This window comes from Gopherus flavomarginatus, chromosome 4 (genome assembly GCF_025201925.1).
Source record: "Gopherus flavomarginatus isolate rGopFla2 chromosome 4, rGopFla2.mat.asm, whole genome shotgun sequence".
Lineage (NCBI taxonomy): Eukaryota > Metazoa > Chordata > Testudines > Testudinidae > Gopherus > Gopherus flavomarginatus.
The window spans coordinates 16,445,168-16,462,608 of NC_066620.1; the positions used below are offsets into that span (position 1 = coordinate 16,445,168).

A 17,441-nucleotide genomic window follows, 5' to 3' on the forward strand; every position below is an offset into this window, starting at 1 on the left:
AACAGTGATGGATATAAAATTAATAGCACTTTGCATTTTAAATTCCGTGATTATTTTTAGCCTAAATGCACACTATACTACATCTAAAAAAAATAAGCATTCATAGTTCTGGCCAAAAGATATGTAGACATCAGCAATTGTACAAGAGATGTATTAAAATCATCCAGCTGTACTTGCAATAGTCTTCAGACTAAAATTATTGTACGAGCAGAAAAACATTTTTTACATTTCCCTCTCTTGAAGTATTTTAATAAGTCTTGATTGCCAATGATTCTCAGAAAGAATAAAGGTCATGTGTAAAAGTCCTGTAGCTACTACTTTTGATGACTGTGGTACATCACCACTTAAGAGGCAATCAGCCGAATTTTGCCCAAATCTATGCTGGGTGGTGGTTTTTTGGTTTTGTTTTGTTACTTCATTTCATAGAAGGCTTGTTTATATTTTTATTCTTTGGGATTTAATGGCTTGCTGTTAGAATATATAATTAATTCAAGGTACAATGTGAAAACAGGTATGGCTTAAGATGGTAAAAGCTGGAAAATTAAGACTGAATAATCCACTTACTTCAATAATTGGTATGCTCTAAATGTGTGAGAGAGGAGAAAATAGAATGGGTCAAGGATTTAGGTATAATTATAAATCTATGCTACTTTACAATATGTACTGTAGATCCAGTGAAGTGGAGTTAAGAATGATGGCTCTTCCTCACTTTCATCAATTTTAAGCCAAGCTCTTATTACTTATATGGTATCATGTGTTTTAATAATGAGTTTGTGCAGTACACTACATAATCTTATTTGATTTATTGTCACTATGAAACATTTTTAAAACTTGATTTTGTATTTTTTATACTTCTAAATGGCAGCTAAGTTGACTTGTTCCAATCAATCACTTGTTAAATTATTTTTTAATTAAAAACTTGTTAAAATGAATAAATGTTAAATATTACACCTACAAAAATGTTAACGGTGCAAGATGCACTCTGATGAGCAAACCAGACTCTTAATGTTGGTTGCCCATAGGCTGAGACCTTTTATGCCAAATGTAAGTCCACTTTTCTACATTTTTCTAGTGCACTTGTAAGCCACTGAAAGGGGGTGAGGAGAGGTTTGGAAACATTGACAAGTTCTGTCATGTTCTCTTACAGTATTTTGTTGAAATTTTAAATCACTCAGATGTTTACAGAAATGAAGCCTTTAGAATCTTGATCTGTTGCTAATTATGATGTATTTGCATCCAACCATCACTGATTAATATTTTATATTGTAAGGTGTGGATCCAGAGTTGTATGAGTTGACAACTTCAAAACTGGAAACCTCCAGTACAAGCAGCAAAGTGACTGATGCATTCGCAAGGCTCATGTCCACAGTAGAGAAGGCAAGCACATCTACAAGGTAAATCATGGTGACCAGTTAAGAATTTAAAAAAATAAGGATTGGTCAGTGGCTGAAAAATGAAAGGCCGTGCCTTTAGATTCCAAGTCCTTGAATGAAACACATTTTATGTTAGTAAATACATTAATGAAAACCAATCTACGTCACAAAATCATCATCAAAATAGGGGGAAATCTGTGGTGATTTAGTGAAATCAGGAGACAATTAAAATGAGCTAGTGTGTGCATTTTAATTTTCTCTATCAGAATTTAATTATTTGTAAAGATACCAAGCATGACTGGACCAGAAAAGGAGAATCTCTTAGGAAAATCATCGGCTGCTAAAAGAGGATAAAGTGAGTCCTGACAAACTTAACTATAGTGCTTACCAGTTACGTTTCACGTTGATTGAGAGGAGTCAGCTCTAACAGGTCATTGTGGGAGAAGCTCATTTTTGTTGTGCTTACTCTACTTAATCCACAATATGGAGAGTTGTACTTGCTTTCAAGCAAGTGAAGTGGGTGCAAGGGGACAAACTGCACATTTAAAAACCAGCTTTATCTGTGGATCACTCCACAGCAACTGCCAAAAGCAGTGTATTTAGGAATAAGCATATACTTCATGTACACTGCTTTTTCTTTATGTACAGCTCAAATCAGAACCTTTTGGTTACATATGTATCCCTGAAGACTTGTGTATCACATTAGAGCAGAACAAGCACTCCTTATTCATAAGAACTAGTTCACATTTTCATGCCTTATTCAATGATTGTGTATCTTAGCTCTGTCCAGAGAGATCCCATTGCTATCTAAAATTCAAATGTGTAAATTCATGAATTTGCTAGAATGACTTGAAACAATATTTTCTTTCAGAGTGGTCCTTTAAAATCTTCCAGTTGCTGAGATTTCAGTAACTCAGAAATAGGTCAGGGGGTTGTTATAGGAGTGGGTGGGTGAGATTCTGTGGCCTGCATTGTGCAGGAGGTCAGACTAGATGATCATAACGGTCCCTTCTGACCTTAAAGTCTATGAGTAGGCATGTATGCCTTATGTATTTATAAAATATCTGTTAAACCAGAGGTTCTCAAACCATGGGGTGGCCCTCCCAAGGGAGGCACAAGAATGGTCAAGAAACACATGAGCTGTGTCCTTTTTCTTTTTCTTTTTCTTTTTCTTTCTTTTTCTTTTTTTCTTTTTAAAGAGCTCTGGCTGTCAGCCCCGCATGACTGGGGCTTGTGCAGAAGGGCCATGCACTTTCAAAGGCAGGAATAAAGGGGACAGCTTATGCCCCATCACCCCAGCTCGGGATCTCCTCACTGCCCCAATCCCCTCACTGGGAGGAGGCTTGGACTTCCCCCTCTCCCCAGTCCCTCTCTGGGAGGCAGCCCAGGCTTGGCCTCTCCTCCCCTCCCACTCCAATCCCTCACCAAGAGTCGCAGCCTGGGCTCCAGCTGTCAGCCCCAGGCTGGCAGCAGGAGTGCAGAAGTAAGGGTGGCAATGGGGTGCTAAGTCTGCTGTGAAAAGTGATGGCCACCTTACTACTTACTGCTGCTGGTGGGTGCTGCCTTCAGAGCTGGGCGTCCAGCAAGCAGCTGCTGCTGCTGCTACGCTCTGCCTTCAGAGCTGGGTGGTAATGGTCTATTATTTGGGGAGGAAGCATAAACGACCACAGACACAAAGGAGGGGCCAATTAGGTAAACTTGAGAAGCACGATATTAAGCATATTAAGTTTAAAAGGGTAGTAACACATACTAACTAAGCAACGTTCTGAATAACTTTTTCTAATTTATATTTTTTGCAAAAACCCTTTTATTCTGTGCCTCCACTTAATGACATTTATTGCAGAATTATGCTGTGATATGAATGGTATTACAGTTTAAAAAACCCTAGTCTAAACACAATAATCAAAGTATTAAACACCAAACATTAGATGTTGAAAGCACTCTCTACAGAGTCTTTTCTGAGTCTGGAACGTATATTTACTGTTTCTCCACAGTGTGAAAATACCAGAAGCTGATGTTTTAAAAAGAACTTACAGCAGTGGTGGGCAACCTGAGGCAGTTTGTTTACATTGCATGGCTGCCTGCAGCTCCCAGTGGCTGCAGTTCACCATTCCCAGCCATTGGGAGCTGCGGGAAGCAGTGCAGGCCACACGGATGTGCTGGCCACTGCTTCCCACAGCTTCCATTAGCCAGGAATGGCAAACCGTGGCCACTGGGAGCTGCAGGCGGCCGTGCAACTGTAAACAAATTGTCTCGCAGCCTGTCAGTGGATTACCCTGACATTCCGCAGGTTGCCCACCACCAATTTACCGTTGTGAAATTTCAACTGCAAACCATTAGGGGGAGCCCTAAACCTCAGAGTTGTTTTGGTTTGTCTGGTTTCAGCTTCACTGTTTGACAGTACTGTATATAGCAGGGCTGAAAATCTAGCATCTTCTTGGAAATATAGTGACTTTTTTGAAAGTTTACCTCAAAATGGTCTGAAAGCACTGAATAGGAAAGTAAAATTTTAGTCTTCCCATGTAAGAGAGCAATGCTTACTTCCTAATAGCTGTAGAATGGTTTTCCAGATATTTTAATAAAAGCAGCTGAAAACTCGCAGAAAAGCTTGGAAACTCCAAGGTGCATGTAGTGCTCGGAAATGTCTCTGTTTACTCTAGTAAGTCTCTCTATAGATTTACACTTGTTTATCTGGCAGGCTTTTCAAAATGTCAGTTCTGTTTTTACGAAGTAGTAGAAAGTCTTATTCAAACGATGTCTGTCAGCATACTACATTGTTACATTTGATTGTGGGCTTTTTGGTTCAGCATCCAAAGTATAGTAAGAACTTTGCAAGCAAACAGGTTACCCCAAGTAGTAGCCTCCTGGTGTTTAAGCATAGATAGAGACTAACAAGGGACATCAGAGTGCCAAAAAATGGAGTAACATGGCCATGCAGTAGTTTTTAATAATACCCACATTGCTTTAGCATTATTTTTTTAGATTGTTTCAAGTTTTTGAAGGGAAGGGGATTGATGATGTGGTAAAAGCAAGGAAACAAAGGTGGTGGAAGTAATTTTGGAGGCAAGAAGGTCAAGACAAGGACATGGTAGGATGTACATGAAGAGGATGAGGATGAAGACGAAGAAAAGTAGAGGTATATGAAGAGGCATAGGCAGAGGGGAATGAGGTAGGCCAGCCACAGGTAAGGAGTTGTGATGGAAATGGAAGTTAGTATCCAATCCAAATATTGATTATGGTGACACAAGGAGGTTATAATTTCTGGTCTGATGTTTGAGGGCTTTTATGGCCTGCCACAGAAGCTGCACATGCTGATCCAATCAATATACACCTCTACCTCGATATAACGCTGTCCTCGGGAGCCAAAATATCTTGCTGTGTTATAGGTGAAAACGCTTTATATTGAGCTTACTTTGATCCACCAGAGTGTGCAGTTTCCTCTCCCCTCCCCCCCCCAAGAGCACTGCTTTATATCCGATTTCGTGTTATATTGGGTCACGTTATATTGAGGTAGAAGTATATGTTGCGAGTAATTTAGGACTGCTGGAATTTGATGCTCCAGATTAGTGTATGTGGTGCGAGTAAGGTGTGGGTTGGCAGGCCTTCCCTTTATCCTGTTCCGTGGCTCCTGCAGCTGGTGGCTATGAGAGGAAGCTTTGGGGGGAGCAGAGGAGAAAGGCACCTTAGAGCTTGTGGGGGAAAAGAAAAGGACCTTAGAGTGCAGTTAATCCTGGGTGCATGGGTGAGGGCTAGTTTGGAGCAGCTGGGATCTGAAGTTTCCAGTCTTAATTTTATTTTGCAACCAAAATTCAACTATTAAATCTGAATTTAATAATTAGCAGTGATCAGCTGCTAGTGTTTTTTTTTAATTAATCCCATCCCCTCTGAAAAAGAGACATTCTGAATATCCTTCATTTCTTCTGAAATTTGTTTGAACCCAAGATCTGTTGGGGAACAAGTGAGATGGGTAAACAGAAGGTTTAGGAACCTGTTGTAGAAATGTCACGTGACTTCCTCAAGCCACAAGGCACCCTCATTTGTGTGAAGTAACACTATTTTCATCCACAGCCTGGTTGTTCACAATTATACAGTTACTTCCTCAAAAGGGAGGTGGAGGGGGATTAACAAAATAGTTCCTTACGTATTGGCATATTAAACTTTAAGATAGGTTCTCCATTTTAGCTTGTTTATGATCCTGTAAAGCATACTGCTGAGGCTCTGCAATCGTGCAGAACACCACAGAATTGTCAGAGTCAAAAGTTTTATCTACTGACTTGATGAAAGAAAATGGAGGGTGGAGATCTTGCCAAGAAATGGCTGAAAATCTCATTCAGGCTTAAAATATTTACTGATGGTCACTGCTGAATGCTGCAGACTAGCTTTTTAAAATTAGGGTGTGCCATATATCAGCCCATTGTTGCAGTTGGTGCTGGTATTGTGATAGTATCCACAATGCTTATTTTAAACACACAAGACAGTCAGTGTCTTGGACAATATCAAAGTCAATAAATACTAAAGGTTGGGAAAAGGGGATGAAACATACAAGCAGAGAGGTCAGGTTGTAGACTGGAATATGTACTGGTAGGTCCATATTTCTTCGGCGGCAATGGGGGTGGTTAAACCACTCCCCAGTTGCCTTCCTCCCTAGCAGTTATTAGCAGACGAATTTCTTGTTGGCCCTTGCATTTTTAACAATGAAGGGATAGTGGCCTAGCATATCTGCTTGTGGAAGGTTGTTTGTTCCTTAGGAGGTGCCTTGGAAGAGATTGTTGTGAGAGAAACATAATGTGGCATAGACATTCTGCAGATGGCATCTAAAGAAATTCTATCCAGAAGTCAGCCTGCCTTCAGCCATGTCAGGTTTCAGAGATGATCAGAAATCTTGAGAAGGCAACCACCATCAAAGATCCATTCACTTATGTCAATCTTATGATTCAAGCTGAAAGGTGTGCATTTTTCCCATAAGGAGAACTGAAGAATGCAGGTACAGAAACACTTCTCCTATTCCCAGGAACACTACCATTTCATGACCAGAATAAAGTCCAGACCAATGAGAGAGAGAGGTGAAATATAGTTAGAGATATATATGGTGCTTTAAAAGGGACAGTTGCACAACACTGAAAAAACGAGGAGTCCTTATAGCACTTTAGACTAACACATTTATTTGGGCATAAGCTTTTGTGAGCTAAAACCCACTTCATCAGATGCATGGAGTGAAAAATACAGTAAGCAAGAAGGGGTGAATATCAAGAGAGGGAAAATTACTTTTGTAGTGCTAACGAGGCCAGTGCAATCAAGGTGGACATAGGCCATTTCCAACAATTGATAAGGTGTGAGTATCAGCGGAGGGGAAATTACTTTTACACCCCTTCTTGTCAACTGTTGAGAATAGGCCACTTCCACCTTAATTGAATTGGCCTCGTTAGCACTGCCCCCTCCTCCTACTTGGTAAGGCAACTCCCATCTTTTCATGTGGGGTGTGTGTGTGTTTACTGTATTTTTCACTCCATGCATCTGATGAAATGGATTTTAGCCCACAAAAGCTTGTGCCCAAATAAATGTGTTAATCTCTAAGGTGCCACAAGGACTCCTCATTTTTTTTGCTGATACAGACTAACACTGCTGCCACTCTTAAACCTGTCACAAAGCTAAAAACAATTATAAACCAAATCAGTTGGAGAATGAATTTAATCAGGAAAATGTGACTGATCATTCGGAATTGTTTAGAAACACTTTTACTAGATGCCTCAAAAGCATCTTCTATCCAATTGAGGAAGAAGGTTGTCTTAGTTTAAAAAAAAAAAAAAAAAAAAAAAAGCAACCTCTCATTTAGAGGGGAAATGAAGGCACCTATAAAAAATTAAAATTAACACATACAAGAAAGGGAAAACTGATAGTAAGGAATATAAATCAGAAGCTAGGAATTGTAGAAAATTGAGGGAAGCAAAGGGACACAAGGAGAAATCTATGGCCAACAGAATTAAGGACAAGAAGAAGGAATTTATAGGACGTATACTAGAAACAAAAAGAATTCAAACAATGGTATTGCTTCGTTAGAAAATGGAAATGGTAGACTTATCAATAATAATGCAGAAATGGCAGAAGTGTTAAATATTTTCTGGAAAAATAGATGTCACATTAAATGGGAACACTCTTTTCATTCCACTGGTATCTCAAGTGATATAAAACAACTTCTACTAAAGTTAGATGTGTTTTAAATCAGTGGATCTGAGTAACTTGCATCCAAGAATTTTCAAACAGCTGGCAGAGGAGTTCACTGGACCATTAATGTTGGTTTTTAGTAAGTCTTAGAACACTGAGGAAGCTCCGAAAAACTAGAAGAAAGCTAATTTTGTGCTAATATTTAAAAAGTGTAAACAGGATAACCTGGGTAACTATAGACTTGTCATTCTGATGTCAATGCTGGACAAGATAATGGAGTGGCTGATGAAGAATTAAAGGAGGATAATATAATTATACCAGTCAACATGGGTTTAGGAAAAATAGATCATGTCTAACTAGATACCTTTTCTGATGAGATTACAAGTTTGGTTGATAAAGGTAATAGTATTGATGTAATATACTTAGACTTTTGTAAGGCATTTGCTTTGGTACTACATGACATCGTGATTAAAAAAGAAAGATATGAAATTAATATGGCACTAGATTAAATGGATTAAAGTCTGGCTAACTGCTAGGTCCCAAAATATGATTGTAAATAGGGAATCATTATCAAGTGGGTGGTGTTTCTAGTGTGATCCCTGAAGGGAATGACCTGGAAGAAAACATAAAATCATCATTGATTAAAGTTTCCAGATGATCTAAAAATTGGGGGAGTGATAAATAATGGAGGATAGATCACTGATTCAGGGTGATCTGGTAAGCTGGACTCAAGCAAACAGTATGCATTCTAATGACTAAATGTAAATGTAATACATCTAGGACCAAAGAATGTAGGCCGTACTTACACAATGGGGTACTCTATCCTGGGAAGCAGTGACTCTGACAAAGATTTGGGGGTAGTGGTGGATAATAAACTGAACATGCACTTCCAATGCAATATGGCTAAAAGGGCTAATGGATGCATAATGAGGGGAATCTTGAGTAAGTTGTTTTACCACTATTTGGCGCTGGTGTGACCACTGCTGGAAATAGTGTGTCCAGTTTTGGTGTCAACAGCTCAAGAAGGATGTTTATAAATTGGTGAGGGTTCCGAGAAGAACCATGAGATTTATTAAAGGATTAGGAAACATGCCTTGCATGATAGACTCAAAGTCAAAGAGAAGGTTAAGGAGTGATCTGATTAGTCTTTAAGTACCTACATGGAGAGCAAATATTTAATAATGGGCTCGTCAGTCTAGCAGAGAAAGGTATGATGCTTGGAAGTTGAAGCTAGACAAATTAAGACTGAAAATAAAGCGTACATTATAACAGTGAGAATAATTAACCATTGGAGCAGCTTACCAAAACTGAGGGTGGATTCTCCATCACTGACAGTATCTTAAATCAAGATTGGATGTTTTTTCTAAAAGATAAGCTCTTGGAATTATTTTGGGGAGGTTCTGTTGCCAGTGTTATACAAGAAGTCAGACTACACGATCACAGTGGTCCTTTCTGGCTTTGGAATTTATTAAAGATGACAAACCATTATTGTGAGATTCAGCATCAGTAGAAAAGTTACTGGCTAGGATTAATGCCACTGTCTTGGCTTTTTGTATGACTTCCATCAAAGCTGGGCTCATCAACCCTACAACTCTTAGGCAATTTAACGTGTCTTAAGAGTGATAAAAACAGTTTGCACTATTACTACTTCAGATATTCAAGTTTAGAAGTCATGGAGTATAAAACCCTGCAGGGCAGTTCTAGTGGTTTTATCTGCCTGCGGTGCTCGTTGCATTCACAAACCAAGGCCATACAAAACTTAGCACCATCGAAACTCAAACAGTGGTGATGGTGGTGGTTGTAGCCAGAACTGTAACCTGGACTGGGTTAAAGCAGTTTTGTTGTAGAGCTGTATTGGTTATCTGGGAGGACAGGCTAAGTTTCAGAGCACACTAAGGCTGTGTCTACACTACAGACCTTACAGCAGCACGGCACAGGTGTGCTGCTGTGAGGTCTCCTGTATAGCCGCTCTGTGCCAGCAAGATAGAGCTTTCCTGACGGCATAATTACACCACCCTCAACGAGTGGCAGTAGCTGTGTCAGTGTGAGAGTCTCTCCCGTTGACATACGACTTTGCATACCGGCGCTTCTGTGGGTGAAACTTACGTCAGTCAAAGGGGTGGTTCTTTCACATCCCTGACCGACAAAAGTGCTAGTATAGACAAAGCCTAAGTATGTAAATGCTTGCAAACTGGGAGGAAAGCAGATTGTTGCATTCATGTAAATGTGTGCACTTCATATTCTGTGGCATTTTGGGGGCGAGGTTGCAGGCACTAGGCATTAAAGCTCTAGGTAGTGGCAATGTCCTTTTTGCCTAGCATAGTTTGTACTTGTCAGAGACTGAGCACCACCAGTAGATGCATCACCGATCATATTTCTATATGACATTTCTTATATAGTAGAACCTGTTGAGCAGAGAATGAAGCGGATAAATAGCAAGAAATTTGGGAACTCTGTGTATGCCAGACCAGCATCAATAGCAGTTTCTGTAACTGTGATCTTTGAATCAACCCTCTCCCCACTTACTTCCTCTTTCAAACTGTCCCTTGTTGGATACAACTGCCAATCTGCTATCACCACTGTAGCACAGGAGTTTGCACCTTGAGTGGGCTGTGGTAATTCATCACTAGATGGTGGTCTAGCAGGCTATTGTATTTGCCAAATACTGATAATATACTGGCTGATGAGCACATTTCAACAGCTCAGAGATAAGGTGCCCTCCAAGGCCAAGTAGAGCCCTGAGTGAAAAATAGGAAAGGAAGGAAGCACATATTGGTTTTTCTGCTCCTTTCTTCACTAAATCTAGTGCACAGCTTTGTTTATCCTCCAGAATTTGGTAATCTGCCTAGTCAGTGGCTCATGAAATTCCACTGCAGCAGAGAACAGAAACTCTCACTATTCTAGTGAAGGAAGCTCAACGTTAGCATCCAGGCTGCCTCATGTAGCGATCTGAAATCAAGTGTTGCTTTCAGGTGGCAAACCAAAATGACAGCTCACTGTCAACACAGTGGCTGGGTATGTTGAGGATGAGTTTGAATCCAGAGTCTTGGGCCTCTCTCCTGTTTAAGAAGCCCTGGGGAAACTGCAGAGGCAACACACTAAAACCCTTGCTTTCTCACGATCTTCTGAAGGAGTGGTACTGACAGGTGCTGAAAAGAGCCCAATCTAGCCCATCTCATTGGAAGAATTAATGCTGTAGATATGGGGTCTAAAATTGAGCCTGGGAAAGAACAAACGAGTTTATAAGGAAATCTCTAATATTTTCTAGTTAATCTGTCTGATTTCAGGCCTTTGCCTTTCTGTTCTGTCCTCGAAGTTTGAAAGTAAAGCAGGGGTGGCCAACCTGAGCCTGAGAAGGAGCCAGAATTTACCAGTGTACATTGCCAAAGAGCCACAATAATACATCAGCAGCCCCTCATCAGTTCCCTCCTCCCACTCCCAGCGCCTTCCACCCACCGGCAGCCCCACCAATCAGCGCCTCCCCCTCCCTCCCTGTACCTCCAGATCAGCTGTTTCATGCTGTGCAGGAGGCTTGGGGTGGGGGGGGTGTTATAAACAGATAGCTAAGGGTTAATGTCTCTTTCACCTGGAAAGGAGTAACCTGGAACACCTGACCAGAGGACCAATCAGGAAACAAGACTTTTTCAAATCTGGGTGGAGGGAAGTTTGTGTCTGAGTCCTTTGTGTTCTGTCTGTCCCTCTCGGCTATGGGAAGGATTTTTCTGCCTCTTGCTTTTCTAATCTTCTGTTTCCAAGTTGTAAGTACAAAGATAGGAAGACCATAGGTTTGGTTTTTTGTATTTACATGTGTGTAGTTGCTGGAGTGTTTGGAATTGTGTTCTTTTGAATAAGGCTGTTTGTTCATTTTTTTTTAAGCAATTGACCCTGTATTTGTCACCTTAATACAGAGAGACCATTTTTATGTATTTTTTTTTCTTTTTACATAAAGCTTTCTTTTTAAGATCTGTTGGAGTTCCCTACTAAAGAAAAACTCCAACAGGTCTTAAAAAGAAAGCTTTATGTAAAAAGAAAGAAAAATACATAAAAATGGTCTCTCTGTATTAAGGTGACAAATACAGGGTCAATTGCTTAAAAGAAAAATGAATAAACAGCCTTATTCAAAAGAACACAATTCCAAACACTCCAGCAACTACACACATGTAAATACAAAAAAACAAACCTATGGTCTTCCTATCTTTGTACTTACAACTTGGAAACAGAAGATTAGAAAAGCAGGAGGCAGAAAAATCCTTCCCATAGCCGAGGGGGGAGGAGCAAGGGCACTTCAGGGGAGAGAGAGGGGGCAGGAAGGGGTGGAGTGCGGGAAGGGCCTGTGGCAGAACCAGGGGTTGAGCAGTGAGCACCCCCTGGCACATTGGAAAGTTGGTGCCTGTAGCTCCAGCCCTGGAGTCGGTGCCTATACGAGGAGCCGCATGTGGCCCTGGAGCCACAGGTAGGCCACCCCTGAAGTAGAGCTTGCTTGTAGTAGACGTGCTAAATATTCACTGAGAAAGCAGTTCCAGTGTCTTGACAGGGGACATCTCCTACAGTGCTCCATAGTAACATTCAGTTCTTCTATCAGTGGTCAGTGTTCCATAAGATAAAATATGGTTCTGTAAGGGATGTTTTGTAACAATTAGGGTCAAGGTCTCCTTCTATTTGAAGAGTAAATTAGGTGTTTGAAGGAAAACTCTCACAGAGTTATGCCAAATGCCCAGTGACAAAGGAGTGAAGGGACATGGGGCATGATGCCTGTATTCATTTGCATTTAATAACTCTTGTAAACAATGCAGCAGGAAAAGAGTTGAGAACATAATACGAAACGTAAAGGTGATTGCTTAAATTATATTCAACAGTAGAAGCATCTTAATAGTACCTGCCCTCCTACAGAAAAAGACCTGGTAAAATATTATGGGTGCAGCCACTAATTATGTAGCTGGATTGCATCTAGCAGGCCTCCAGGCCTCCTTTCAGATGTTCCTCTTTTGGATTAAAAGATTTCTCTGTATGTTAGTGATAGTACTCCTGCTAGCTTACCCGAAGGCTAAAGTTACAATTATTCCTCACATAAAGTGAACAATCCCATGGTGGTACATCGGAACTTGCAAAAATTTAACGTCTGAGTAGGAAACCAATTTCCTTCACTGCAATAACGTTTGAAACTCTATGGCAAACTTCCATGTGAGGTAATGTTGCAGTTAAGCAGGATATCATTTGTATCGCTTTACAGAAGTGGTCTTGCCTCGATCAGTGGCTCTTTCTCCAGGAATGTCAAGTAATGGATTAATGCACTCTTTCTCTTCTGAACAGGAAGCCTAAAAAGGAAGAACATCTTAGTGAAGAGGCTGCCAAGGTGATTTCTAGCCTTCCTGACTTAACTTTCATGCATGCCAAGGTGTTGATGTTCCCAGCCACGTTAACACCTTCAACACGCTGCCAAGAAAAGGTAGACTAAGTGATGTGAATTGGACACTTTCTATTGATTTTTTTTTTCCCCCCTTCTGGGTCATAAAAAGCAATCTTGCTTTAATTAAAAACTTCAAGTTCAGATGATTTGTTGGTAAGCAGCACTAGAAAGGTATACATAGTAATGTATATTTATTTACATACTGGAATCTAAATTTATATTAGAAAAAAGTGTAAATAATTGGGGGTGAATCTTTTTGAAGATTTATTCTTTTTGTTGTGGGCTGGGATGTATACATTTCTGTCTTTGTGAAATACACTGGTGTCCTTCTAACAAAACTTTTCAAAAAAATTAAAAAAAAAAAAAATTCCAATCTTCACTCTCTGTGAAATCCCCTTTCAGTGTTTTCAGATTGTATCAAGTGTCTTAATTTCTTTTCTGCACATATTAAAATATTTCATTTTAACTGAAAAAGGCTAAAAGGTCACATGGGTTTTTGCTTGGGTTTGGGGTTTTTTTGGTGGGGGTTTTTTCAGCTGTTTCTTTAAAACAGGCAGTTCCTTCTGTTTGATCAACCTCAATTTTTTTGTTTTTCTCTCTTCAAACTTTAACAATATGGCTAAAACACTAGCCTTTTGAAAGGTATATTGTCAGTACCTTTCTGTGTTAAGTTCTGGATCACTGTCTAAACGCTCTGTCTACATTTAATCAATTTGATTTGGAAAAGAAGGACCAAAACTATGAATGTCTTACAATGAGATTTATCTGTTACAGTTTTTGTTCTGTTGTACCACTATTCCTATGTTTGATTTTGCACAGTGTAAAATGACATAATCATAGATTGCTATGGTTTAGGCTGTATATATAGTAAAAACTATGGGTTGTAAATGTTTGGGGAAATTCCTATGGAAAAATAAAGCTATGTAGAAGAACCTCTAACAAGGTTAATGTGCATGCCTAAAGTCTTTTGAAATTTAAGTGTGTAAATTTCCTTTTAGCTTACACAAAATAAAATAATTTAAAAGATGTGTATAGTCTGATATCTTTTTATGCGGAGTTGGTCACATATGCTTACTCGTTTTTTATAATGCTAAGGGACAATTTGATATGCTGTACTAGGAGAGCATACAATAAAACCTCCCTTTGGCTTCGGGGCTGCACCGGACCCACAACACACTTTCTTGGGACCTACACAAGGAAAGGCGAAACATGGTTTAATTGTGTCCAGATTAGTCAGGTTTTCTCTCCTGACACAAACTTGCTCTCTGTTAGGGCACTGTGGCATGAAACAAGTTAGTGAGTCTGATTACAACATGACCTCTTCACAGTATATTGGCAGGGGAAGCCAACTATAGCAGCCAACTTCTGAATAATAATTAAAAATGCTAGTGTCGTATTTCCTTAATTTCTCTGACATGTAAACATTGAATGTCATTGTCCTGTTGTAGCTCTTTCAAGAATAATATCTTTGGTGGAGGGGTGAGAGGAGGGAGGTTGTCTGTTCCAGCCCCCACCGATTTCAATGGAATCGGATAGGGCTCAGCAAGCTAACACATCCTTCAATTGGGAGATGCACCAGGGATGTAAACTTTCCACATCAAACATGTAATCTCGGTTCTTCGCTTAACTATTTATAGTACCAGTATTAACTACCAGTTCATCAGTTAATATTCAGTTCAGAGAAATCTCCAACAAATGTACCTCTTCTTCCTAGACCTTGTCCGACTGTCCAAAATTTTGGTCATAACCATGTAAATTCATTCTGATGTCATTGGCCAGTAGCTGTGTCCTGGAATACATCTTCGCAAAATTCAGCTTGTTAAATCTAAATCAGTGGTTCTCAAACTGTGGGTCGGGATTCCAAAGTGGATCACAACCATGTTGTAATGGGGTTGCCACGGCTGGTGTTAGACTTCCTGGGGCCCGGGGCTTAAGCTGACGCCTGAGGGCTTCAGCCCTGGGCAGCAGGACTCAGGTTACATGCCCCCACGCCAGAGGTGGGTAAACTACGGTCTGTGGGCCACTTCCAGCCCACGGGACCCTCCTGCCCAGCCCCTGAGATCCTGGCCCAGGAGGCTAGCCCCCGGCCCCTCCCCCGCAGCCTCAGCTCACTGTGCTGCCAGCGCAATGCTCTGGGCAGTGGGGCTGCGAGCGCTTGCCAGGCCAGGCAGCGCAGCAGCAGCAGAGCCTCGGCCTGACCCGGTGCTCTGTGCTGCATCGTGGCGTGGCCGGCTCCTGCTGGGCGGCACGACTAGCACTGCCAGCCACTGGCGCTCCAGGCAGCGCGGTAAGGGAGTAAGGGGTGTTGGATAGAGGGCAGGGGAGTTCGAGCTGGTGGGTGGGGGTGTGAATAGGGGTCAGGGTGGTCAGAGGGTGGGGAACGGGGTTGAATGGGGGCAGGGGTGCCGGGGGGGGCAGTCATGGCAGGGGTTCCAGGCGGGAGGTCATGGTGCAGTAAAGTTTGAGAATCGCTGATCTAAATGTTCCTATTTTGTCAAGTGTTCCAAAAAAATTCACCTGAGTTCTACCTCTTGTAATGTGGAAGTTCCAGTTAGTTTGATGGCCACTAAAGGTTTAATTATTAGCCTCACTGCTGCAATAAAGTAAGTTTGCAAAGCCTAAACTGGCTCCTCTGCTCTCTGGCTAGTGTTCCGTGCACAGTGTCATCATGTAAAGCGACCTCCCCGCATAGCTGAAAGGATTGATGTAAAAGCCATCTGCTTTATTGCCTGAAAAACCTTTTTAAATTGCTTCTTCCAGATAATCTTCATTCAGCATTGTCTTGTACTATACACTTCATCTCAGTGCTAGATTTTGATTCATTCTGAGGTTTAAGTTGTTTTTGCAACATTCACTTAATATAACAGTCAGTTCTAACACAGGACTGGGGTAGTTAAAGTCGGTGCTTTTGTTTTCATACCTACAAATGTGTCCATTAGAGCCAGACTGGTGTGATATAGTTGGAGTAGAGAGCTATGGCTATTGTCTGAGGAGAATATGTTTGGGAGCTGACTCATGATCCTAGGCTGAGGGCTAGTGGACTAAGCTGTTAGAGAGAGGTGGGGGTGGGAGTGCCAGCTGCAAGTTGATCTTCAGTCTTCTCGCAATTGCCTCTAGTGGCAGCTGCCCATTTTGTCTCCCAAGCTCAAAGTGCAGGACTGGCGGCCCCGGCAGAAAAAGGGGGAAGGGAGACAATGGGGGAGGTGAATGTCTATTGTAACTGTTGATGCTTTAATCCTGGACTTCATGTAAAACCTGGTTGCTAGTTGGTTTTTGCATGAATTTTTACATTGCTGAAATGTATAAAATGCCTATCTAAATTTACCCATTTAAGTGGTCAGGATCTGAGATGTTTGTGGCTTGCTTTAAAAACAAGCCAAAAAAACACACACAAAACCACATTTCCCCGTCATATTAATCCTTTCTTTGCAATTATCTTGCCTCTGGCTAGTAGAGTGGACACAGAGTCTTCCCTCCAGCTATCTGTAGGTCTATAGATTTTTCTCAGAAGATTGCCTTATGTTTTATGTAGCAACTGTCATCGAGAAGACCTGCACACAAACAGCTGTTTACCCATATAGGGCCTACTGAAATGAACAGCATATTCTATCTAATTGAAATCTTGCCTGTAATTTCAGTTGGATAGTGACCACTTATATCGTCTCAAAAACATTGTTAGATAATGTTACAGGGGTGTGTAAATGTGGACCAGGCTCACTTGAGATCCTGCTTGGTTTTAATAGTTGAAGTGCTTGTGTGCACACCCAACAGAAACTGCAACCGATGTGTTTGTTGGAAATCCATTGTCTGAATTGGAGTTTGGCCATGAACCCGAGTCTAACACACCCACTGTGAAAAGTGTCCCAGGCTCTTCAGTGCTACCAGGAGCTGGACTTTCATTTGGATAAGACACGAGAGGACAACAGGCCCCATAGCATGTTGCTGTTCAGTACTGATTTGTAGGGAACGGTGCCACCTACTGCATTCCTGACACCAGACTTCCCACAACACCTGAGGTTTCATCGAAAAATGGATTATAACTTAGCTTAATTAGCTTTGAGTTCACTAAAGGAAAGTTCACAAATACCTTCAAGTGAATCTATGGACACTTTAATTATGCAGCATCTCATGTTTAGGATTTTAGGGGGTTTCAGCTGGTGCAAAGGATATTATTGGGGGTGGGCGGACAAGTGTAAAGCAGATCAAGCCAAGCCACATGTCAGATGTTGATCCATTCGCTCACTTGTCTTAAACAGAAACCCTTCTGCCTGATTCTGTCCCTTTGTGACTTTGGAGGTTCTTTATTTACATTGCAGCATACTGTCAAGATTCAAGATAGTTGCAAAAACAATTCACCTCACGTAAATCTCACACAACTTCCAGATTCATACTGCACAGTGACACTTGTGGAGCTTTGAGGGTGTCTCGCCTAGAGAAGCAAAGATGCTTCTCTGGTTTCATTAATTGCTGCGGGAGCATTTCCTTTATGCAACGCTGAC

General features: G+C 41.0%; 1 protein-coding gene across 1 annotated transcript in view; it reads left to right on the forward strand.

Annotated features, from left to right (window-relative positions):
• AFTPH (aftiphilin) overlaps positions 1 to 13,968 on the forward strand; it is a 64,977-nt gene extending 51,009 nt beyond the window's left edge. Inside the window, 2 exon segments of the mRNA XM_050952046.1 lie at positions 1,271 to 1,394; positions 12,846 to 13,968. Of these exon segments, the coding sequence (XP_050808003.1) occupies positions 1,271 to 1,394; positions 12,846 to 12,990 (269 nt within the window). The 3' untranslated portion in view covers positions 12,991 to 13,968.
• Positions 13,969 to 17,441: the final 3,473 nt, after the last annotated feature.